Genomic DNA, 26,700 nt, shown 5'->3' with positions numbered 1-26,700 from the left:
CAGCTCATATTGTTTCACGATCTGTTGCTCCTCATCTTAACATGTTCGTGCTTTTTGTCATAAAAAGACAGGAGCTACTTGTGGCACTTAGAGACTACAATATATTTTCCACTCGGCTTATGTGGCTACGCTCATTCTTCGGATGCATAGAATGGAACACACAGACAGGAGATATTTATATGTACAGAGAACATGAAAAGGTGGAAGTATGCATACCAACAGGAAGAGTCTAATCAATTGAGATGAGCTATCATCAGCAGGACAAAAAAAACTCCTGATCTTTTTGCAGATACAGACTAACACAGCTGCTACTCTGAAGCCTCTTTTTTCATAGTTAACCAGTCTGCTTCTGCTCAGTGTGCCATGTGCAACTTCATTGCTACCATACTGTAGTGCAGGTGCACAACAATGTGCCCTACCACTTTTAGATACGTCTTCATCAACTCTTGCAAGCTAAGAAGACACGGGCCTGATCAGTAATTGGATGGCAGACCAAGAAAAGCCTAGATGCTGCAGGTGTTTCAATAGTAAACAGTACTCCCAACCTGTGTTATTGCTCTAGATAGATTCGGTGAACTGTGCACTGAGGAAGGCTGGCTTTTGGTTGCCTAATATTTACAGTCTTCAATTCCCACCAAGACTCTCAGGACCAAACTCACGGTGTACCTCTCAACCTGTCAAAGCCCAAATGCAGGAAGCAACGTAGACAATGGCTGAAAATGATGGTCACAAAAACGTATTCATGCACAAAACTGCAGATGTTCTCAGTGCTCTTCCTACAAAAGTATCCGTTCCTTAAATATTAATAACACTTCCCATAAATTCAGTTTCATTATTCTTTTTTTTCCTGAGGTCAATAATTTTCAGAAATAATTGAGTGCATCAAACTGTACCTTAAAGTCTAACATGAGTTATGACTCTCAAAATGAAGAGAATTTTGAGAAATATCATTAATCAGTTAGCAGAAAAAGCAACTAAAGGAAGAACACAAAATGAAGCAGACTTCCTCTTCTTTATTTGATTTCTTACACCCTTCTAAGTTGTTGCTGAAAGCCAACTAATTCTTGTGCCCCATTATGAAGTGAAAGGCAACCAGTGCATATTTCTAGTGGATGACTATTGTGTATGCAACCCAGTCCACTCCAGCAACAATATATAACAAATCAGAGCCCTAACAGATGAGGTAAATAAGTTCGGATGATCTTATGTCTTTGTCCAGAACAAGTCTTCTGACTTCCAGAGAACGTGACAAAGGCCATCTATTTTCTCGGGAAAGCGGGAAGTAAGATGAGGACTGGATTTGTTTGGGGGGAATTTGGTGGGATATTTCTTTTATCTTTATTATTAGTTTTTATTTGAATAATGTGACGGGGATCAAATTGGACTTGGATTGAATATGTAACTTTTTATATTATGTCAAAGGTACCTAGAGCTTAAGACCGGTGTGCAAGCTAAAAAGATATATTAGTTAGCTCTGGTTTTGGTTCTCACATATCTTCCAAAACACTTGAAGAAGTACAATAAATGTCCTCTTGAGTGATTTTGTGGTACTTTGGATCTACAGCTGCATCATTTATGATGTCATATGTAAGGCTGACTGGAAAAGCCATAAATATGTTTTATGTCAAATAAAAATCCTAGATCAAGCTTAGAACTTCATTCCTTCTAGAGCATTACAACTTAGTGTAATGGCATTTGATAGTATTGGCATTTTTGATATGACTTCTTTTGGCTAGCTCAGCATTCTGAAAAAATAAATAGTGTTTTCACTCTGTGATTGAAAGGGTTAAATAGTACCAATTCATTACCACTCACAGAAGGATTAATTTTGTTCTCCTAAATCAGTTTTATTCCACATTTTTATTATTCCCTTGGGTCAGCTTTTCCAATTGAAATCAATACAAGTGCAAGTGACACAATCAATCTAGATATTTGATTATGGATTTGAGACCCCCAGTCCTGCTCAGTGCTCTTTAGCTAGTCTCTTTCTGATAGCGTCCCTTGAGAACTGAAAATTCTTATTGGCAACCATGAATTATGAACACAGATTCAGAAACCGGATAATAATCTCCATTTATGTACTGATGCTTCCTATAGGAAGGATGACGGAGACATTAAAAGATAAAGACTTGAAGTTTGTAAACCTAACTTCATATAAATGTTTTTATTCTATAAGCTCTCTCCTGAAATAAAGAGGAAATTTACAAGACCTCATAGTTCATCTATAAAACCCCAAACAAAATAGATGACATAAATGGTTATAAGCTATATTGTCAGTTCAACATCACAGATGATGTAAACATTTTTATTATTTGCTACTTTCTAGTCATTTGTATACACTCCTGAGAGAGTCTGTATTCCATGCAGGCATCCTGCTAACATCACAGTCCAGTGAGCATCACAGTGCTGGTTGAGCCCACTAACTTATGCACAGGGCAAACAGATTTTTCCTCTCCCCTGCACAGGTTTCTGGGAGACCTGCAACCTCTCATAAAAACATAAGAATGGCCATGCTGGGTCGGACCATTGGTTCCATCTAGCCCACTTTCTTGTCTTCTGACAGTGGCCAGTGCCAGATGCTTCAGAGGGAATGAACAGAACAGGGCAATTTTCTAGTGATCCATCCCGTCATCCAGTCCTAGCTTCTGGAAATCAGAGGTTTAGGGATCCCCAGAGCATTGGATTGAATCCCTGACCACCTGGGCTAATAGCCATTGATTGACCCATCCTCCATGAACTTTTCTAATTCTTTTTTTTAACCCAGTTATACTTTTTGCCTCACAATATCCCTTGGCAATGAATTCCACAGGTTGACTGTACATTAAGGAAGTACTTCCTTATGTTTGTTTTTAATCTGCTGCCTATTAATTTCATTGGGTAACCCCTGGTTCTTAAGGGGTAAATAACACTTCTTATTTACTTTCTCTACACAAGTCATTATTTTATAGACTCTATCATATCCTCCCTTAGTGATCTCTTTTCTAAGCTGAAGAGTCTGTTTTTTAAATCTCTTCTTAGATGGAAGTTTGCTCCCTAATAATTTTGTTACCCTTCTCAGTACTTCTTCTGATTCTAATAGATCTTTTTTTGAGATGGGGCAACCAGAACTGCATGCAGTATTCAAGGTGTGGCTTATTATCTCTCTCTTTCCCAATGGTTCCTAACATTTTGTTAGCTTTTTTTGACTGATGCTGTACATTAAGCAGATATTTTCAGAGGACTATCCACCAGGACTCCAAGATCACTTTCTTGAGTAGTAACAGCTAATTTAGACCCCATCATTTTGCACATACAGTTGGGATTAGGTTTTCCAATGTGAATTGCTTTGTACTTATCAATACTGAATTTCATCTGCCATTTTGTTGCCAAGTCACCCAGTTTTGTGAGATCCCTCCATAACTCTTTGCAGTCAGATTTGGATTTAACTGTCTTGAATAATTTTGCATCATCTGCAAATGTTTTCATCTCACTATTTTTGCCCTCTTTTCCAGATCATTTATGAGTAAGTTGAACAGCACTGTTCCCAAAACAGATTCTTGGAGTCTCTGCTGTTTATCTCTCTTCACTGTGAAAATTGATCATTTATGCCTACCCTTTCTTTCCTAGTTTTAATCAGTTACTAATCCATGAGAGGATCTTCCCTCTAATCCCATGACTGCTTACTTTGCCTAAGAGCTGTTGCTATGGGACCTTATTATGGGGTTTACAGACTCCTCTCTCTGGCTGTGGCAGGGGAAAGGCTGGCGCAGTACTGGGCCAGGAAAGCTCTGTCCCTCAGATACTGGCAAGCATGCTCCTGGGGAAAAGAGCAGTATTAAAAAGAGCTCCAGCGGCCCAGGCAGGAGGACTAGAGAAGCCATTTCCAGGATGAGCAATGCCCTGATAATGGAGGAGAAAGAGCTCTTACTGAGGAGGTCTTGCTGTGAGTCTTTCCCATCTTTCTTTGAGACATCATGCCAGAAGTAGAGTTTGCCTGCATCAGCTCTGAGACTCTGAGGGTTTGCAGCAAAGGACCATACTCAGACAGCAGCCATGCCCCAAGCTGAGACATCGGATGGGGTACAAAGTAGCCCAGGGGAAGGCAAACAGGAGGTGGGCCACATATAGGCCAGCCCCTAGTGTCACACTTCCAGGGCACTGGGCTGGGACCTACAGGAGAAGGAGGTCCTGAGTCCCTCTTCTCACCTCAGATTCCCTACGCCTAGCACTGGAACAGGAAGGGACAGGGGTTTACTGCCAAGGAAATTGACTTAGTTGAACCCCATCCAGGGTCCCGGACACACTGGGAGAAAAGGGAAAGTGATGCCGGAGTCTAAAGGCCTCGTGACTGAACCAGCAACCCTGCTACAGACCTTGACAAAACCTGAGATCCAAGCATCAATTGGATCACCCTTTTCCATATGCTAGTTGGCACCTTCAGAGAATTCTAATAGTTTCATGAGGCATGATTTCCCTTTACAAACGCCCTGCTGACTTCCCCAGTGTATCATGTTCATTTATGATAATCCCATTCTTTACTGTAGTTTCAACCAATATGCATGGTACTGATGTTAGCTCACTGGTCTGTAGTTGGCAGGATTACCTCTGGAACCTTTTTAAAACTTGGAATTACATTAGCTATCTTCTGGCCGTCTGCTACAGGGGCGGATTTAAGCAATAGGTTACATACTGGTTAGTAGTTTTGCAATTTCATACTCATCCCACTCTAGGGGTCTATCAAGACCGGAGGTTTTTTACTAGCATTTTAATTTGAATTCACTGATTGTCAGTTAACTAACACCCAGGGCGGCTCTAGACATTTCACCTCCCCAAGCACAGCGGCATGCTGCGGGGGGCACTCTGCCGGTCGCCGGTCCCGCGGCTTCGGTGGACGTCCCGCAGGCGTGCCTGCGGAGGGTCCACTGGTCCCACGGCTCCACCGAAGCCGCGGNCGGGACCAGCAGACCCTCCGCAGGCATGCCGCCGAAGGCTGCCTGCCTGCTGCCCTCCCAGCAACCGGAAGAGCGCCCCACATGGCATGCCACCCCAAGCACGCGCTTGGCATGCAGGGGCCTGGAGCCGCCGCTGCTAACACTGTTCTAAATGCTAGTGTAGGCAACGCAGAAATCTTTGTTCCTGGTTATTGTACACTCTGCTATTAGCTAAACTCTGCATGTTGGAAACAAAAAAACTGGATCATCAGCTCTTTAGGTCAGGTCTGTACAGTGCCTAGCACAATGAGACCCTCTTTCTTGATTGATGCCCCTAGATGTGACTGCAGTAGAAATAATAAATAACGATAATGAATGTCCTTATGTAGTAGCTTCAATGCTTTTCTGGCTGTGCTGTATGAAATAGAAGCTTTTAGTAATATGAGAGGCTCAAGTGCAAGCGGTGTAGATGACTTGAATGACAGTAAGAAAGTAGTAAATGGTTCATTAGAGGAGGAGAAGTTTCTCTTCCCTGACAGATATTTGCACTTACAAACAGCCAAGGAAAGTTAAGGTGTGAACACGAAGGTTTTTCGCTGGCCAGACTCTTGTGACTTAGTTGGATGAACAAGAGGTAGGCGAGAGTGTCCAAGGAACATTCTCCCACCATGAACTGGGGCTAGGCCCAAAAGGTCATCCATTGAGTGTAAGGACTTTGCTCACCTCCCCTAGCCATGACCCTCCCTTCCCTGCACCACCTAGCAGAGGAACAGATACATGTTTCATTCTAAGCAGCTGGTTCCCCCTTGAAACTCATGTGCCGGCCTGAGGCATGTTTCCTCCAGGAGCTCCTGCTTTGGCGCTGCATCCTTAGACTGGCCTGTGAATTCTAGTCCATAAAAAGGAGTGAGCAAATAAACGTATGTCCCTTCATGTTTGCTACATTAGGATTTAGACTTGTTTGAACTGATAAGAATAAGTGGGAGTTTTCATCCATTGATAATAATACTTTCCCTTTACAAGGGCTCTTTTAGTTTGGGGCTCTGAAAGTGCTTCACAAACCATAATGATCACCACAGCACTGTCAGATAGGTAAGTAGTATTAGCCTCAATTGACAGAGGGGGGAACTAAATCAGAGAGAGACTGAGTGCTGTATTCAGGAATAGAACTCAAGAGTTTAGACTCTCAGTCCCCCGCTGTGAGAGGCCATATGCCCTTTCTCTTTATTCTTTAAATATTCTGTACCTTTCATTTTTAAAACTATAACATGTTTTAATTATCATGGGAAAGTGTTAATAAAAAAAAAGAAAAGTGCCTTCAGTTCAAGGTTCATATAAAAGTTGGGAGCTATTCATTATTAATAAGAGTAGGTGCTCATTTGGGATTGATAGCAGTAGTTGGATTTGCCATTTTATCACAGTTAACGTTGAGCTACCCATCTTTTATAAGGAGCTCTCATAACATCCAGCAACCCTCTCTGAGCCCTCAAAATGGGAATAAGGGTAGCCTATGATAAGAGAGACTCTCAGTTACAGAGCACAGTTTCAAGGCTGGAGACCGTGATCTATGTGTAAGAACAGCAGATCTGCCAACTCCAAGAGCAGAGGAAAAAATAGCTGCTCACTTGATTGAGACAAAGGTGGCAGTGCACTCATCTGGAAAAATAACAATTTGTTGAAAAGAGGAAAAATAACTCAAACTGAAAAACAGAAAACTCACACTTTAAAAATTGTTATGGTAATTGGGAAGACACTGAAAAAACAGTTAGTAGTATGTGATATTCACCCAAATAAAGATGGGGAAAATTATAATATGCTTTCTTAATGGCATAAAATCACTGTGGTGTCTTTTGTTTTTAATTTTAAATACTGTACTAGAAACGTAAGGGGAGGAGAGGGTGGTGGAGGGAGGATTTTAGGTGGGAGTAAATATGCATCTGGGGCTTTCAGAATGAAATTCATGAGTGCTGGACAATATGGCAGAATTAATGGAAGATAGAACAGACTTGTAGTGGAGAAAGTCTTTATGGTCACAGGACTTTCTCCAAGGTGTTCAGTAGGACAAAACTAGATATAGAGCGAGTTACAAGTCTGGGCACAGCTGGGGTTGGAGGGATGGAGTTTTTGGTCACAGAGAGGGACAAAGAAAGGGAGAGCAGAGCGAGGGGAATCAACAACTGAAACAGCAGAGGAGAGAAAACAGGGCAAAGAGGTCTGAGAGCAGTAGAGAAGCCATGGACTTCAATGGATTGGAGGTTGTGGAAGGGCCAAGTGGGGAGAAAGTTGATGAGGGTTGGTAAGCAGTGTTGAAGGAGATTAGAAAATGGTAAAACGGACATTAAATGATCAGAGAAAGAGAAGTATTGAGTGAGGGCAAGGTGAATTGAGTGATCATTTCTGTGAAGGGAGGGAGTTGATACAGGGTTTGTGATCAAATGAAGAGGTGAGGGTAAGGAGGCGGGTGGCTTACTGGTGAGGCAGGACATCATTCTGGAAGATTAAGTTGTTGAGTTTGAAGGTGTGGGATTGTGAGAGAAGAAGGAGGTTTTGTGGAGTTTTAGATTTTCCTTCATGGGAAGGATGGAGGGCTTGAATCTTGTTCCCAGTTCTGCCACTCACTATTTTTGTGACTTGAGATAAGACACTTAGCCTCTGTATCCCTGTTTGCTCACATGTAAAATAGGTCTAAAAATAACCATAGGGTGTTGTGCAGGTTCATTAGATAATGTTTGTGTAGTGCTTTGAGATCCTCGGATGAAAGTTCTATGATACCATAACTCATTCAGTAGCTCCTTACAGCATGAGCAGTCCCACTGAAGTGAATGTGAGTATTTGTGGAGCAAGATTCTACTCAATGCAAGTAAGGATATCAGAATCTGCTTCTGTATAAGAACAGTAGACGTCAAAAGTCATGTTTCAGAACTTGAAACAAAGCCTTAAACTCAGTCTCACTGAATAAATTGCCTTCTGGAGTACAGTAGTAGAAAATATTTGTTATCTTTTTTTTGTGACTAGAATGTGACAAAACCACCATATTTTCCTGGACGCTAACATAATGTTAAAAGGAAACAATCTAGTGTTAAATATGTATGTGAGCATAAGTACTTTATTTTTATAGAGTGCCTTTCATCTCGAATGATTTCACAGCACTTTTCACATACCATACATGTAGCATATGAAATGCAGCCCCTTCTAGGGTAGAGAACAGCAGTCAACTAGCATAGGACACACTGCCCCCAGGGGTGGGGGGAGAGAATTTTTTTGTCCAGGGACACCAAGCCGGGGGGTGGGGGTGGGGGGGACAGTGATCTTATGAAAAACATCATGATTCTTTAATGTCCACAGAAAGTGTACAAGACCTTAGTTTGTAAGTTCCTATACCAAATCTCCACACTCTCAGTAAAGTGCTTGGCATTGAAAATTTATTGCCTTATTAATTAGGTCCTTGATTACTAATAGTAATAAATATATGCAATATTCCTTGAGGAAAGTGTGGCCGCTTGATACAGAATGTACTTTTGTCATTTTGTGTACAGGATGCAGTTTTTCAATTTAACATCTTTTCTACCTAAATTTTTATCCAGATGGGAAAGGCTACCTTAAAAGAGAAACATTCTTACAAAAATACAGTTTTTGAGTGTTAGAAGAATGTATTTGGTTTATTTTACTTCCTTTCTCATTACAGTCTTAGTCGTGAGAATGGTTTCATGTTATGCCATTTTCTGTTCTCGTTACAACCTTTGTCACATGAATAAGATATCAGAATGCTAATGCCTAATATACAGTACTCTGTGTCTGCTGGTACAATACTGTACTACTGCAACCTTTGCAATATTATGTATTCTGATTGGCTGTCCATTTCACCTCTTCACCACAAGTTAATAAGGCCGTAAAAAGGAAAGAACTTGAAATGGCCAGCCAGTCAAATTACAGAATATTGAAAAGGTCAGAGCAGTACAGCAGACAGAAAAAAATTACGGAATATATGAGGCATTAAAATTCTTGTGACAATGATTATAACAAGAATGGAAAAGGATACCCATTTATGTTATTTCAATCTAGTGAACCCCATAGGATGATGTACCCAGGACAGCATTAATTTACGCACCACCAAGCTGCATGAATTTTATGCACCTATTTACACTGATATTCAATAAAAAAGGATGTGCAGCTGCTTTGGAACCCCTTTTGAACTGTACTTCTAATGATATAGAGACCCTTCAACTAGAAACACCCACCAACTAGAATGCTGGGTAAAGCTTTGCACTTTTTTTTACAATGATGTACAGGTGGAATGTATATAAGTTACAAAAGGATGTTTTTACTACATTACTTTTTCTTGTTCTATATATTCTTTTCTGTATATGTAGATAGATATTCTTTTTTAACAGAAAGTGAGGAAATAAACTTATTTTTGGTAACTTTAGTTGGAGGGTCTTAGAGTATCATCATAATGACATAATAAAACACAGAGATGGAGGAAGAGCTATATTAAGGCAGGATCCTTAGATCCATGCCTACCAATATATATAGCAGCAGTAAGTCAAGGGAGAAAAAAGGCAGGCTTCATCCCAGGTGGCTGAGGGGAAAGAATAATGAGGAATGGTCCTGGTGTAAATGAGGAGTGACTCCACTGAAGTCAGTGAAGTTACATTTGTGCAAAAAACTGAAAATGAGATCAGAATCAGGCAGAGTTGGGGAGAAATGGAGAGAGCCTGCCTGGAAGAAAGAACAGGAGTTCTTGTGGCACCTTAGAGGCTAACAAATTTATTTCATAGATTCATAGACTCTAGGACTGGAAGGGACCTCGAGAGGTCATCAAGTCCAGTCCCCTGCCCTCATGGCAGAATCAAATACTGTCTAGACCATCCCTGATAGACATTTATCTAATCTACTTTTAAATATCTCTAGAGATGGAGATTCCACAACCTCTCTAGGCAATTTATGCCAGTGTTTAACCATCCTGAGAGTTAGGAACTTTTTCCTAATGTCCAACCTAAACCTCCCTTGCTGCACTTTAAGCCCATTGCTTCTTGTTCTATATTAGAGCTAAGGTGAACAGTTTTCTCCCTCTCTGATGACACCCTTTTAGATACCTGAAAACTGCTATCATATCCCTCTCAGTCTTCTCTTTTCCAAAAAATAAACCATTCTTTCAGCCTTCCTTCGTAAGTCATGTTTTCAAGACCTTAATCATTCTTGTTGCTCTTCTCTGGACCTCTCAATTTCTCACATCTTTCTTGAAATGGACTACGTGCCAAGAATGGACACTAAAACTCAGTTGAGGACCTAACAGTGCAAGATAGAAGTGTAAAGATTACTTCTCGTGTCTTGCTCACAACATACCTGTTAATGCATCCCAGAATCATGTTTGCTTTTTTTGCAACAGCATCACACTGTTGACTAATATTTAGCTTGTGGTCCACTATGACCCCTAGATCCTTTTCTGCCGTACTCCTTCTTAGACAGTCTCTTCCCATTCTGTATGTGTGAAACTGATTGTTCCTTCCAAAGTGGAGCACTTTACATTTGTCTTTATTAAACTTCATCCGGTTTACCTCAGACCATTTCTCCAATCTGTCCAGATCATTTTAAATTATGACCCTGTCCTCCAAAGCAGTTGCAATCCCTCCCAGTTTGGTATCATCTGCAAACTTAAGCGTATTTTCTATGCCAACATCTAAGTCAAGCCTAAGCTTTCATGGACTACAGCCCACTCCATCGGATTCATACAGTGGAACATATAGTAAGGAGATATATATATACACATACAGAGAACATGAAAAGGTGAGAGTTGCCCTACCAACTCTAAGAGGCTAATTAATTAAGATGAGCAATTATCAACAGGAGAAAAAAAACTTTTCTAGTGATAATCAAGACAGCTCATTTCAGACAGTTTGACAAGAAGGTATGAGGATACTTAACATGGGGAAATAGATTCAATGTGTGAAATGGCTCAGCCATTCCCAGTCTCTGTTCAGCCTAAATTGATGGTATCTAGTTTGCATATTAATTCAAGTTCAGCAGTTTCTCGTTGGAGTCTGTACTCAAAAAGTACTCCTGGATTTTTTGTGGATACAGACTAACGCAGCTGCTACTCTGAAACCTAACTGGAAGAAAGTCCTTCTGGGAGTGAATAAGATCAAGGAATCTGGGGAAACCAGGGACTGTGAAGAAGAGCTGTGTATGTATGTGTGGAGGGGTTCATATCTCTGAAAGCAGTGCAGGCCATTCAGGGGCAAGATTGGCAGGCTCTAGGGGAAGCTATGTTCTTCCTACCTGGGAATGCTCCTCCAGAATGGGCATTTCAGCAAAGTGGTGATGGGAACTTCTCTGCTGAAGCATCAGTGATTGGTCATGTCAGATACTATGAAGCACTGACCGTTTGACCAAAGTGAAACAATTGCCCTTAAGGATTTAACAGTGTCTCAAGCTATTGTTCACAATGGCATATGGCACCCTCTGTAGGAAGCTGAGATTGGACCTAAGAGTGGGGTTGGGGAAAGGACACACATGAAAACTGGAAAGAGAGATGCACAATCTACTTATACTCCCAAATAAGGACCAAGCTGAGGCAGACTAGGCAGGAATGACATAGGGTGATATGAAACACTTATCATCATAGCACTTTCTGTCAGGCTGAACCAATGCGGCTGCATTTTCCAGCCCACTGAAAGCAAAGTTTATGCAGTGAAAAGTGGTAAGGCTGCACATTGCATGTCACTCCCAGCAGGAGCAATTTGAGGACCTGCATTTTAAAAATATGTTTCTACTATTTTATTTTTGCCCGTAGCTGTAAGTAGCTTGACTATGAATGGCAATAAGAAACTCTTGGTCTGTGTTAGGAAAATGATTGGTGCTCTTCAGTTTATAAATATATAAAGCAGTGAAGAATCTGAATTGCCGTGTTGTCTAACTCATTGTAAATGTGCAAGTTCATTTTTGAGCTGAATAAAATGGTTATATAATTACATACTTCTCATAATTATCGAGTAATTATATACTTCTTATAATTGCCAAGTAATCATTCTGCTATAACTAGAACTTAATGTTACAACTAATTGTATAATTACTGTGTATTAATGCTGTTATCCTGACAACTTAGAACAAAGTGTTGCCTTGTCAATTTTTTCCCCCTAAACTGCATTTTTAAAAATAAGATAATATTGCTTGTTACCTATCTGGAAAGAGATTTAAAAAATAAGGAACACAAACAAATGGGCAGGGAAATCATGTGTGTTCATCTAGGGCTTGTATAGTCTAGCATGAAAGGTGTTAACACATTTAAAAACCCTGATGTAAACTGGCAAGATACATTTTAACACATTAATTGAGTGAAGTGAACCTTGGGGAGCCCGTGTTACAATACAAAGGTCCAATGTGTTAAAATACATCATGCTTTGTCTACATTAGGTATTTAAAACTTATTAATTAGAACATTTTCACTAGCAGGTTTTAAATTAAACTTTTACCATAGCATAGGCAAGCCCTTAGGTAGACAACATAAATTGGGGCTTTTATGTATTGTGGCCAATTGCCGGTATTGTTCTCTGGGTCTCGCGCTTTCTCTTCTCTGGGGTAGGTTCAGGGCGATATTGCTTGCCTCTGAACCAGTTCTTAATCACTCCCCTAGTGTCCTGGGAGGAGGGGAGTGGAGAGGGAGGGACCTGGGCCCGCCCTCTACTCCAGGTCCCAACCCAGGGTCTAACTAATTGGCCACAGCTGTTCTAGTTGGCCACAATCTAAAAAGCAAACCTTCCTCCCTTGGCAGGGAATAAGGCCCCCTGCTAACACTCTTATGCTGCCCTCTGGCCATGCTGTATCACATATCCCCCCCCCCCCGCTCAACACCAAGGGGTTGGGCTACTCGGGACGAGAGGCAGTGTTGGCGTGAGAGGCCATCAGCGTTGCCGTGTTGGCTTCCAGCCCTATGCTGGACCCGAAAATGGAAAGGTTGCAAAGAGAGGAACCACCTCGTCACTCTGGCGTTTCTTTCCTTGTTCCTATGCATCCACTGGAGCGGGGCGTGATCAGTCACAAGGGTAAACCCGCCGCCCCAGGAGATAGTAGCGGAGAGTCTCCATAGCCCATTTTATCGCCAGACATTCCTTTTCAACAACAGCGTATTTTTGTTCCCTGGGGGAGCTTCGGCTGAGGTACAAGATGGGGTGCTCCTCCTCCCCTACCATCTGGGAAAGGACGGCACCGAGTCCCACCTCCGAGGCGTCCGTCTGCAGGATGAATTCCTTCTCGAAGTCTGGGGCCATGAGTACCGGATGGCAGCATAGGGCTGTCCGCAAATCTGCAAATGCTGCTTCCGCCGCATCTGTCCACTTCACTATCTCGGGGCCCCGAGCTTTTATCAGATCCGTCAATGGCCCCGCTCTTGTGGCAAAATGAGGGATGAATCTCCGATAGTATCCAACTATACCCAAAAAATGCTCTGACCTGCTTCTTGCGGATTGGTCGAGGCCATCTTGTATTGCCTCCACCTTGTTCCATTGGGGCTTCACCACCCCTCTCCCTACGACATGCCCGAGGTATTTGGCCTCAGCTAGTCCTATCACGCATTTCAGAGGATTAGCGGTGAGACCAGCCTTTCGCAAAGCGTCCAGCACTGCTTCCACTTTGTCCAGGTGTGTCTCCCAATCAGGGCTATGTATAACTATGTCGTCTAGATAGGCGGCGGCATAGTTGGCATGGGGTCGTAATAACTTATCCATCAGTCTTTGGAATGTGGCAGGGGCCCCATGGAGTCCGAAAGGGAGGACAGTGTACTGGAACAGGCCATCGGGTGTAGAAAAAGCAGTCTTTTCCCTGGCATCCTTGGCCAGGGGTATTTGCCATATCCTTTGGTCAGATCTAGGGTGGTTAGGTATTTGGCCTTGCCTAACTGATCAACCAGCTCGTCAATGCGTGGTATCGGGTAGGCATCGAAGTGGGATACTTCATTTAATTTCCGGAAGTCGTTACAAAACCTCAGGGTGCCATCAGGCTTGGGGACTAGTACGATCGGACTGGACCACTGGCTGTGGGATTCTTCAATGACCCCGAGTTCCAGCATCTTTCGCACTTCCATCCTAATTTCTTCCCTTTTAGCTTCCGGTATTCGATATGGTCTTATCGTCACCCTTACTCCGGGCTGGTGACAATATGATGTTGGACTAGTGCCGTTCGACCTGGTTGGGTACAAAATACGTCCTGGTTCCGGTGGATCATTTCAATGACTTCCATCCGTTGTTCTGGGGTTAAGTCAGGAGATATCTTTACCTGCTCCTGCGGGCCGTCTGCCTGAGGTAGAGCTCCTCGAGTGACCAGACACGTCTCTCTGTCATGCCAGGGCTTCAGTATAGTTGATGTGGTATATTTGCTCTGGCTTCCGGCGGTCTGGTTGTCTAACCTTATAATTCACTTCTCCAATGGCTTCCACTATCTCATATGGTCCGTGCCAACTGGCTAGGAGTTTGCTTTCTGTGGTCGGCACTAACACCATCACCCGTTCCCCCGGCTGAAATCTTCGCATTTTCGCCCGACGGTTGTAGTATGTCCGCTGTGCCTCTTGTGCTTTTTTCTAAATGCTCCCGTACTATCGGGGTTACTCGAGTTATCCGCTCTCGCATCTGTGTCACATGCTCAATAATATTCTTTCCTGGGTTGGGTTGTTCCTCCCAATCCTCCTTGGCGATATCCAATATCCCGCCGTGGGTGGCGTCCATATAAGAGTTCAAAGGGAAAAACCCGTGGACGCCTGGGGAACTTCCCGTATAGCGAACATTAGATACGCAAAAGAGTGTCCCAGTCCTTTCCATCCTGTGCTACCACCTTCCGGATCATACTTTTGAGGGTTCGATTGAATCTTTCGACTAGTCCGTCTGTTTGTGGATGGTAGACGGAGGTCCGAATGGCTTGTATACGGAGCAGGGCACATAAGTCTTTCATTAGTTTTGACGTAAACGGGGTTCCCTGGTCTGTCAGGATCTCCTTAGGGATGCCCACTCTGGCGAAAACCTGTAGTAGTTCTTTAGCTATTGCCTTAGACGTGGGGTTTCTTAAAGGGATGGCCTCTGGATATCGTGTGGCATAGTCAAGGATGACTAGTACGTTTCGGTGGCCCCGTGCCGACTTTTCTAGTGGGCCCACTATGTCCATAGCTATCCTCTCGAACGGGACATCAATAATAGGTAAAGGTACTAGTGGGGCCCGCAAGTGAGGTCGGGGCTATGCAGCTGGCATTCAGGGCAGGAGGCACAATAACGCTGGACTTCTGCTCGTATTCCTGGCCAATAAAACCTTCTTAGTATTCTATCCAGCGTCTTGTCTACCCCTAGATGTCCCCCAAATAAATGACTGTGAGCTAACTCTAGTACGGCCCTTATGTGTTTCCGTGGGACTAGGAGTTGCTCTACTTCTTCCCTCGTATTTGCTCTATTCTGTACAACAGATCACGTTTGAGCACGTAATATGGCCTTGGGCCTTTGACTTTTTCCTTCTACAGGCACTCCATTTACTTCCACTACCTCCTCCCTCACGTTTGCATATAATGGATCTTCGGCCTGGTCCTGCCCAAAGGTCTCACGTGCAGTGCTGAACTGACCTAATTCCAGGGGGCCTATTTCAACTCTTCCCCCTGGGGTGCTCCCACTTGGGCCAGGAACCTCCTCTGAGTCCTCCGTGACCCGAACCTTCTCCTTGTCTCCTGGGCGGGTTCGCCTACCCACAAGGGAAGTCTTTTGATTAGCTGCCAGAATCCTGGTCCCTAACTTTTTAGCCGCCCTTCGTTCTCGCCTAGCCCTGCGGGGTTTTCCAGGGGATGAGAACAATTCTGGAGCAAATTCAGCAAACATTGGGGCGAGCTATCTTTAGTTGCCTGTCTCAACCTGGGGGTTGCTACCCTCTCCTGCCTCTATCGGGGTCAGTAAGTTCTCAAACCCAGGGAAGTCTCTCCCAATCAAAACAGGATAAGGGAGCTTGGGGACTACTCCTGCAGAAACTCTGGTGGTATTCCCCTGGATTTCAATCCGTACTGGAATTGTAGGGTAAAAATTCACGGTGCCATGTACGCATGTTACCCCTGTGCTTTTGGCCCGAGTTAGTTGGTCTGTTCCCACCAACTTTCCCGAGACCAAACGTGACAGCACTCCCCGAATCTATTAATGCTATGGTTTTTATACCATTCATTTTTACTGGTCTGGTAAATCCATGTGAGGTCAATGTAACCCCTACCAGGTTGATCAGGCCACATTGCTCCCCATAACTCCCCAGATTACACTGCATAGGCACCTCCTTGTTGGGACATTGGGCTGCTATATGCCCAATTCCCCACATTCATAACACCGTCCCTCATCATCCGGTTATCACCCCCTGCCTGGGGCTAGTTGGCCGGCCCCCCACCACTCTTCCCAAACCCCCAGGTCCCTTTCTGGCCTCGAGCCATTCCTCACTGTCGTTCCTCCCGGTTATAGTTTTTCTAGAGTTCTCGACAGTCCGGGGCCTTGGGTTTGGGGTTGTCTTCCTGGGTTGCCGTGTCTCCCCGCTTGGAGTCTGGAACAGTTCGCGGGCTGCCAGTTGTCTTTCCACGAGGGAGACCAACTCATCATAGGTAGAGGGGTCATTCTGACCCACCCAAGTCCTGAGTCCTGGTGGTAACCCCCGCATATACCGGTCCAATATTAGTACCTCCATCATCTCCTCAGAGCTATGGGCTTCAGGGCGCAGCCATTTCCGGGTCAGGTGGATCAAGTCAAACAACTGCGTTCGGGGTGTCTTGTCCTCCATATATCGCCATTCATGGAACCTCTGGGCTTGTAGTGCCGTTGTCACTCCGAACCTGGCCAGGATCTCTGCCTTTAGCTGGGAATAGTTTGCTGCAGCTTCTGCAGACATATCGTAATAGACCTTCTGGCTTCCCCACATAGGAATGGGGCAAGGATACCAGACCATTGTTCTCGGGGCCAGGCCTCCCGCAGGGCTGTTCTCTCAAAAGCCAGGAGGTATGCTTCCACATCATCCTCCCTGGTCATTTTTTGTAAGTAATGGCTAGCCCGTATGGTCCGGGTCCCTTCCCCGTGGTGATTCTGTTCCATAAGGGTCTTCATCTGGCTTATTAGGTCTCTCAGCAGGGCTCGGTCCTGAGCAGCCTGACTCAGCAGCAGCTGATTAGTCTCTTGCTGCAATCTAGTCGCCTCTTGTTGGGCGGTTGCCTGGACCCTGGTAGCCTCCTGCTGGCCGCGGTGGCATGTATAAGGGCCTTGACCACGTCGTCCATCTTAAGGGTGGGAGGGTTATGTCTCCCCTGGACTATGTCCCAGCGCGCAGATCCCACCCCTGACACCACGTGGGCAAATTGCCGTACTGTTCTCTGGGTCTCGCGCTTTCTCTTCTCTGGGGTAGGTTCAGGGCGATATTGCTTGCCTCTGAACCAGTTCTTAATCACTCCCCTAGTGTCCTGGAGGAGGGGAGTGGAGAGGGAGGGACCTGGGCCCGCCCTCTACTCCAGGTCCCAACCCAGGGGCCCTGGGGTTGTGGTGAACCACTTGACTAGCGGTTTCTTCCCCTGGGTTACTTCCCTCTCATACCCGTCAGCTTGTGAAGGGCTTTTCGCCTCTCTTCTATACAAGCCTGGTGCCCTTACCTAGGGTTTCTGTTGGGCTTCCCAATCCACCGCAGCACTCCTCCCAAACCTTCTTTTTCTCTCTGGACAAACTCTTCTCTTCTGCAATCTGCACTCTGCTCCAATCCAACCTTTCTCCTTCAACTACCACCCCCTCCCCCTGTCTGACTGAAGCAGGGGTTTATATCCCATCACTGGAGTCAGGTGCTCTAACTGGAGTCAGGTGCTCTAATTGGCCACAGCTGTACTAGTTAATCTAAAGCAAACCTTCCTCCCTTGGCAGGGAATAAGGCCCCCTGCTAACACTCTTATGCTGCCCTCTGGCCATGCTGTATCACAGTATATATGGAGTTGGTGTTTGCACTTTACTGTGTTTTCTGTGCTTTCACTGTTATTCATAAAACAGAAGTGAAAGCACAAACAGAAAGAGAGACTGCTTCACTGAGAGGCATATAGGGGTTTGAGATGCATATACAAACACCCAGATCAAGCAGTGGCCCCATGCACAATTCCTGTCTAGAAGGAGTAGAATGTGTGAGGTTGCATAAGGATGATCTCAGGTGAATAATGCTACCTTTGCAGGAGTTTATCTCTACCTTTGGTGGAATGTGAAGAGGTGTTATGCCAGTTTTCTTGCATGAGACAAAATGTGTCCCTCATTATGGCATGTAAAATAGGGTCTATTGGCATAGTTCTGTTCTCAGTTCCACTGGTGTAATCCAGATTAAATATATTAACTTCAGTGAAGTTACTTGAATTTATGCTAGTGTAAATGAGATCAGCATCTGTCCCTGTGTTACACTATATTGCTTAGTGGTACTGTAATGGAGGCAGAATTTGGCCAACAGATAAATTGGACTTCAGTGGAGACTGAAAAAAGGAATGCAAGACTAAAAGTTAAAACACAAGAGGAAGTAAATTTACAATACTTTAGCTGTGGAATAATCAAAACCATGTCCTAAATTCCATCCATGCAATTCTGTTCACATCAAGAAAGTTGCATGGCTACAATTTGTGGCTAATACCTTTAAAATAAGTGAATTACAAAATGTTTGCAAGAATCACCAAATCAGAGTATGATGGCTGCATAGAGAGAACACTTATAGCGTGCCCTGGCCTGTGTGAGGATGTAAGTGAATGTGTTGGAATTGCTATTGAAAGTGGTGTTTGAAAAACTGCTTCAGGCTTAATAATGTGCTCAGTTTTAACAATGCATGTTAAAGATGCACAAAGACAAATGGAGCCCAGTGAGTGTTCAGAAAGGTGTAACTAGAACAGAATTTGGTTGTATTATTATTATTTTGAAATGTGTGTATCTATTGTATTTTGGTTTTGCAATGGACTCAGACTGGAGAACTAAATCTGCTGCTTTTGAGAATTCTGACTCATATTGCCTTTGTTCCAGATATTTTAAAATCCTACATCTTTCCTTTCAGCTATTAGATATTCTGTCTAATCAGATACTTGTCACTGTGGCATTCAAGCACTTCTGTGATGCTACCACTGATTTTTATGCAAAATTCACATTGACTTTAAGGGGGGATGTTGATGATAGTATTATCGTCTGTATAGCACTTTACAGGTTCAAAACATTGGACAGTAAATTAGCACAGTTTTGCCCTCGGATACCCAGGTGCAAATTCCCTACTCTTCTCTCTTTCCTCAGAGGTTTTGGGGCACATGAAAGGGTTGGATTTTCCAAGAGGCCTAGGGGACTTAGTCATCCAAATCTCCCAGTTCATCTGAAAGCCTGTAGGCCTCTTTGGATACTTCATAAAATAAAATAATGTCAATCTTTCCTCCCCCTTCATTAGGTCCAAGATCACATTTAAGCCCAGGTACTTTTCAACCTACATTTGTCGTTCTCACATATGTAAATGGGAATGATCTACCGCTTTGATGGAAGTACACATTTATAGGCAGAAATCCTGACCCCATTAAGTCAATGAGAATTTTGCTATTGACTTCTATGGGGGCCAAGATTGCATCCCTAAACTTTTTGAATGATCCTGCTCATTTGAACAGCTCTGAAGCAGCTATCAGAACACTAATGACTCCCAAATGTTGGCCCATGTTTTCAGCCTATAGCAATCTGTTTCTGTACATATATGGTTAGTTCTTATGATTTTATACTTTTGGTACCTTGCAAATACCACAAGAAGAAGGAAGAAAGGAGAAAATTGGGCAAAAATATTAAATGTTCAAATGGGGTCATCACTTCCTCCCATTGAAGTCAATGGCCAAATCCCCATTGACACCAGTAGTGTCAGAACTTGGTCAGAATAGGAATTGCAGTAGGTACAAAACCTAACTATTGTTCTCCCCACTTTTTTGTTTTTAACAGCTAATGCTAATTACAGTATTGTAAATGGCACAAAGATCTTACACAGCAGCAAAGAATCCGACGTATGGGTGCCCATTAGAGGACTGATTCCATTTGCTAACTACACTATCCAAGTAAATGCTTCCAATAGCCAAGGCAGCGTGATAAGTGATCCCATGACACTAGCCATGCCTCCAGGGGGTAAGTAGAAAAAAAGTTATGTTGCTCTGCACGTTACAAATATACTGTTATGTTATGCTGTGGTGTTCTGTTGAACACATTGTTTATAATTGCAACTGAGTATTTGAAGTTCAGAGGAACGTCTGCGTTAACAACTGTTACTGCAAAACTGTTGGGTTCAGCTTCTTATACATAGTTGGCCTTACCATGAGGTGAACTGAGGCAGTCGCCTCAGGTGCCAGACTGTGGGGGTGGGGGGCACCACTAGGACCCAGAGTGTAAAAAATTGTATCTGTTGCTGGTGCATATGTGTTCTCTCTGCTCTAGATGCACAGAGATGGTGGAGTGCTGTGCTGGAGGAAGGCAGAATTGAGACCTTTCAAAGTTTTGGCTCAAGCGAGGGGGTATGGGGCATCATCTGAGCTCCCCGCCTCAGGTGCAAAAATGTTGTGGGCTGGCCTTGTTCTAATACGACCTATTGCACATCTTAAAAACTGTAAGATATGAAGGCATAAGTAGATATCCATAAGTTTGTGTGTGTGAATATGAAATGTCCTGCAGTTTTTGTTTGTTTGTGAGAGGCACTCAGCTAGCCTAGTGGTAGGTTAGTCTGATACAAGAACCCAGATAGGTGCGCACACTGCAGAGGATAATCTGATTCTGTATAGAAAGTGTAAGCTGTACACAAGAACAGTATTTATTGGATATATTTTGAAGTGGTTGGTGTGTTAATGGTAAAGTTCGGTTTCAGCAGCATAGTGGCTAGAATCACAGATTGGTGTAGATCTCCTGAAATCAATGGAACTATGCTAATTTACACCAGGTGAGGATCTAGTCCACTTCTGGTAAGTTATCTATCAAGAAGGATTTGAAATATGCTTCATACCACAGCTGAACAAATACCTGCAAACATTTTATCTGCATACTCACTGAAATAAAAGCTTGAATTCACATCAGATGTGTTTGTGTCCCTTTTGTATTGTCTTTACATGAATAGTCTAATGAATGAATTTTCTAGCAGGAATGTTTGCAGAAACAGTGAAACATAAGTGAATATTCCTAAAAGTGAATTTTGAACCTATAAATGAGAGCTAAGCAACAAACTGATCCTTAGTGGTATATTTATGGAGCAAAGGACCAGGAACAATGCCAGGGAACTACATATATAGTCAAAACTAGCCAACATAACACAAATATCAAATAATACTCACGATATGTTTGCAAACAATGTACTGACCAAAAATTATTTGTAGACAAATGTGCAAATAGCTTTGACTAAGGGAAAATTGTAAACTGTGTATGGACAATTCTCGAACAGGAAAAGAGGATCAATTCACATAATATACCATATGCTTTTAATAGTGGACTCACCTCTATCCAATGCTAAGAAACAAAAATATAGTTTTATTATAATAAACTAAATCTGAGATAAATTGTTTATTGAAGCTATCCATTAACATCGCATCTAATCTGTGTGTGATTGTTCAGTTTTGAAGAAAGGAATCAGAAACTTGGCGCTGACAGTTTTAAAAAATGAAAAGATACAGGCTCTCTGAAGATAGGCAAGGATGTGCACAAGTTTATGATAGCCATTAGGATATAGTTTCTTTCATCATTAGATTGTTGTTGATTACAATTAGGAAACTTATAGCTTTGAAATTATCTTTTTTATGATCTTGTGGTAGTTTAAAGGCAATACCTCATTGATTAAATAGGTTTTAGTTCATGCTTCCTTTTACTTAATGATCTGAAAACATATTATCCTGATTTACACATAAAATCATGCTGAAAAGCATGTGGCATTCACTAGAATATGTGTGTTTAAGTAGAATTAAATTAGCACTGAGAGTTATTAAAGAAATCTTCCATACCGTTTTCCAGTGGACTGTGAGCCATACTGAAATGAATAATAAATGAATCAGTGCAAGTGAGAGAAGTACTGTTATATATGACATTCTATAATCCATATTTACCTTTCCATTATGTTTTATTATAATCGCTGTTTAATTTGAGTGCAATAACATTCTAATAATAGTTATTTATCAGTGGGACAGATCCTGTACATTGAAGTTATTGGGTGGAATATTGGCCCCACTGAAATCAGTGGAAATTTTGCCATTGACTTCGTAGGGGCCAGGATTTCACTCGTTGATATCAGTGGGAGTTTTGCTTGACCCCAAGGAATGAAACAAGGCTACAGGGTTTGATTCTGCATGGTTATAGCTAAAAGCTGTGGGTCAAATTCTGGTGATTTATACCCATGCATGTCCTTGAACTGTGCACATGATAGCAGGATTTGACTCTATCTTAGACTTCATCTTTTAACCTCCATGGTTCTTGATCAATGAAATTTAAGACTACATCAGTGGCAAATAGTGACAGAAGCATTGTTTCATACTGAAGTGTTTAAAAAGTGTGATCAGGAATACAGAGCCACCTGTTGTAACTCATCACACAAGGGAGTGACAATTTCTTGATTAAGTGATGTGTAGCAAAGATGGTGAAGAGTTATACTTAATACATCTGGAGATTCTTGGAGAGGGAAAGGGGGTTTTTTGGACAAAAGATTGCCTAAAAAGGGAGGGTAGTCTCTTGAACACTACAAGTTTTATAGTATTTAGTAATGTATGGGGGTTGAGACCTAAATATATAAAGATTAATTATAGTCTTTTAGTGGGTCCAAAACTGTAGCAATAACTTTTCAAGGAGCAAAAAAAACTCTACTGTTCAAAAATATGCACTATGGAGAATACATTATAGAGTATGATAAAAGGCCATAAATCAGGTGGAAAGGTAGAGAACAAATGAGAATTCCATCTTAATAGTCACAACAAATCAATACTATTAAATAGTGGGTATTTTTTCAGTTGATTCACTAATTTTCAGACAAGGTGTCTTTGTTTTCTTTGATTTTTGTTTGAAATATTGTCTACTTTATTAAGCCCTGTACTATTATGCATATTGGTCTTACTAGTTGCTTAAGAAAATCTTAATTTCTGGGAATGCAGTTCCTTGAATTTACTGAAAATACCAAACCGAGTTGCAATGCTTAAATTCAACTCTAAAAAGAACCCCTCAGAAATAAAGAATATATTTTATATAAGTGCTTGACTAGAATTGCAATTCAGGTTCAAGAGTCCTTGGAAAAGAATTAAAAAATAAAATAAAAATTGAATCCAAATGTTAATCCATAAATATGAAACTTCCTTTTGACCTTTACCCTGTAGCGGTCCGGAGTTACTAATGGGGTTAGGATTTCAACTCTTAATGGGACTTGGTGCATTAGTGTTTTGTATGCATGGAATTCAGCATTCAGTTTAATAAGTGGTTGACATTGGTGATGTCCCTTAATTTGCTTAAATCTAATTGGCTCTTTTATCAGTCAAACCTGTATGGATTGGCAATTGATCAGAAAGGGTCAGCCATGACTGTGCATGTAGCTAAATGATGGAACCATGACTTAAAGTCACTTTTGCATAATAATAAGCTGAAACCAGGAGAACAAATTATCTTAGAGTTGGAAGGCAAAGAAAGCAGAGAAGTTTTGCAGGATGTTCAAGTTCAGAACAAAGGCATTATGGAGTGTATAAATTTTAAATACACTGCATTTTGCCTCAAGACTTAAAGCTTTTTTTTTTCCAGATGAACTGAAATCTTTTCTGAAACTGGCTTTGTTACATCAAAGAACTGCACAGAAAGCGAAAAGAGAAAGAAGCAGCATAAAAGGGCATAGTTTAAAATGATTAGTGACAAATTTCATACCACAGAGGTAGAAATAGATTTCTTCTGAGTTTTATATTTTCCCAAAAAGAATAAATTTATTCTATTTATCTTATCCTAAACTGCTTTGGTAGAAGTTGTAAAAGGTACTGTGTTAACAAGCCTCAGCACCAGTTTGAGGTTTTAAGCTAATAAAAAATGCTGGAAATAAAATTGTTCTAAAATTATTGGAATTAGCTAAATGCATTTAAGGTTTGAAAATGATATCAAAGAATACAACATATAAACTGCAAACAAAATTCTCTTTACATAGTATGCATGTATTAATAATTATAATTTATTTGTAAAATGGTAGCACCCAAAGACCTCTATCAGTATCAGGGTGACATTGCACTAGGTGTGTGTACAAACAGAGAGGAAGATGCATACATTCACTGGTGCAGAGAGCTTCCAATCCAGTTAGACAAAAAACAGTTGAAGTGTTGTGGAAGGGATTACAGTATACTGTATTTGTAAAATGGAGACAATAATACTTCCATGCTCTCATTTTTCAGTTGCCTTGTCTATTTGGATGGTAAGCAAAGATTCTCTGCTGATATACAATTGTACAATGCCCAGTTGGCGGCTCTAGCTGAAACTATAATAAAAATAACAAATAATTATAATAAATAAATAACATCTGAGCAAAATGATCAGGGTGATGGCAGATTTTCTCCTTGTGCCAGACTTGTGTCCTATTTTTGTATGTTTGTTTTATTTATTTACAAACACTTAGTTTTAGATGATGTGTTCTTTGTTTTTTTCAGGACACTTAGGGTTGAAGTGTGAGAGAAGAAAGGATTGTTGGAGTGAGACAGGGAAACTGAGCAGGAAGGAGGTAGAGGGGTGAGAGGAAGGAAGCGGGTAGAGGAGTGAGATCACAGTTGAGAGGGTGAGCCTGGGGAGATGCTTGGTGTCTGTGGTGAGAGAGGGGCAGGATGAAGGGCCATCAACCATCAATGGCAAGACCGCAAATGAGGAGGGAAATTCCAGAGTGGAGTGGAGTGGATGATTCAGGAGTCTGTGAAGGTTCTTCCTGGCTGCTGGTGCTGTATTCCATGTGGACAGAGGAGGGGAGGCCAGCTGCTTTGTGGAAGGAACCCCCTAGGCTTCTGGGCTTCTTCTGGTTTTTGCTCTTGTTCCATGTGAAAGAGGAAAGGGAAGCCACTGGAGCTGGATGGAAGGTTTTCAGTGAAACAGATGTTCATGAGTGTGATGGAGTGTGTACCCAACACAGGCCCTGACAGGGTTAATATGGACTTTGTCCAGGGCTGCTCCTGTACACAGCGCACTGAGGCGCTGGGGGATGGGGGAAGGCGGGGCTGTGTCCAGAGCATTCTCTTGGGGAGCCTTGGGGCAAATTGCCTCACTGCCCTCCCACCCCTCTGGGCAGCCCTGATATTTGTACTGGATTTGGGAATGCAGATGAGACAGCACATCAAACAGCTCAAGATAGTACATTATAAAGGTACAATTAACCCAAAAATGATATGGTTACCAAATGATTGCCCTAGCCTATGGTGAATTGGGTGGCTTAGCTGTAGGTAGGTGCAGGGGGCTCACTCTAGATCTCTGCAAAACTTTAGTCATTAGCTTGAGTCTTAAGTGCTGCATAGTCTTGCCGACAAACTGCATCAGAATATATTTAGTGCTAGAGAACTAGAAACTGGTATAGGAACACAGAAAAATATGTAGAAAATATGGAAACCAGGCTGTTGTGGGATTTAGCAGCAGATGGTATTTTAAAATGACAACCTCTCATCATATAAACTTCTTGTCAGTCCTATTCAACTGTGTATAAAACAAGTGCACAATATAGATGATGTATGCAATTTATATATAATCTGAGCCTATTTGTGTACTGCATTTCCATTCAGTGTAATTCTTACCAAGACTGTTAAGAACTCCTAATAAAGTCGTTGTGCTTTTTGATACATTCTACAATAAAGATATTTACATTCCTAGTGAAAATATACAGAAGATGTGTGAGAAATCACATCATGAATTTTGTCTTTTCAGCTGTTTTCACATATATACAAGTTGTGGGGGTTGGGAACCTATTTTTTATGTTGCTGCAGTAGCATGATTTTAGCCCTTTTCTATGAAGCTCCTTTTATTTTATTTTGGAAAGCACTTCTGAGGTTTCCACAACAAAATGGCATTTTCATAAACTGGAAGTCAAGGCCAATTTCTGGTTTTTGTCATTTACTTTTTGTACTTCCTGCATTAAGACAGTGTGATTGTAGAAGTTATGCTACTTATAAAACATTTGATTAAAGCACCAACTTTATGTTACTGAGCACAGTAGAGGAAGCTTTGAAATTCCTCTGCTTACAGTGGATTCTACAAGCCTCCACCAAAGTTCTGCCAGCCGAACATGTTTACATAATCTGATGTGGTTTACATAGGGGGGAAAAGAAATTAAGGGACTCTCTTACGAGCTTCCTGAGGGCAAGAAGAGAAGGGAGGGGAGAAATCAAAACCACTATTTTTTTCCCTCTTCACCAGGGGATAAATAGATAGACTTTGTTCCTTAAGAATCATTGCCAAGAATTCTTGCCTTTATATCTTTCCTTTCTGATTAAAATAGCCCCTATATGGCTGGCATTTTGTTGAGTTTAAAAATAAATCTGATCCTATGTTTAACTTTCATTTGGTTCTTAAGTCTCTTCAGAATTCATGCTCTTTTTAAAAAGATATTTCTTTATTTTGGAGTCACATCTGTCATTGGATATTGACCTCTTCCCTACTTAATTTATCATTATCTCTCTGCTCATGAAGGAGCCTCCTCAGTGCAATTCTTTGGGTAACTGGCTGGGTACACAGGTGAGAGTAAGCTGCTCCATGACAAGAGGTGAAATAACTTGCTCCTTTCTCAAATCAAGGGGAAATTGGTGGAGAACCTCAGACAGTCTGTG

The 26,700-nt window shown here is 42.0% G+C and overlaps 1 protein-coding gene across 1 annotated transcript in view; it reads left to right on the top strand.

The window, feature by feature from the left end:
* Window positions 1–26,700, top strand: part of USH2A (usherin) — a 622,140-nt gene that overhangs the window by 370,065 nt on the left and 225,375 nt on the right. The window contains exon 37 of the mRNA XM_075064332.1: window positions 19,865–20,044. Coding sequence (XP_074920433.1) covers window positions 19,865–20,044 — 180 coding nt within the window. The remainder of the gene's footprint in view (window positions 1–19,864; window positions 20,045–26,700) is intronic.

This window comes from Chelonoidis abingdonii, chromosome 3 (assembly GCF_003597395.2).
Source record: "Chelonoidis abingdonii isolate Lonesome George chromosome 3, CheloAbing_2.0, whole genome shotgun sequence".
Lineage (NCBI taxonomy): Eukaryota > Metazoa > Chordata > Testudines > Testudinidae > Chelonoidis > Chelonoidis abingdonii.
Note: the sequence above shows the minus strand (reverse complement) of the source record. Positions and strands in the feature narration are given on the sequence as shown.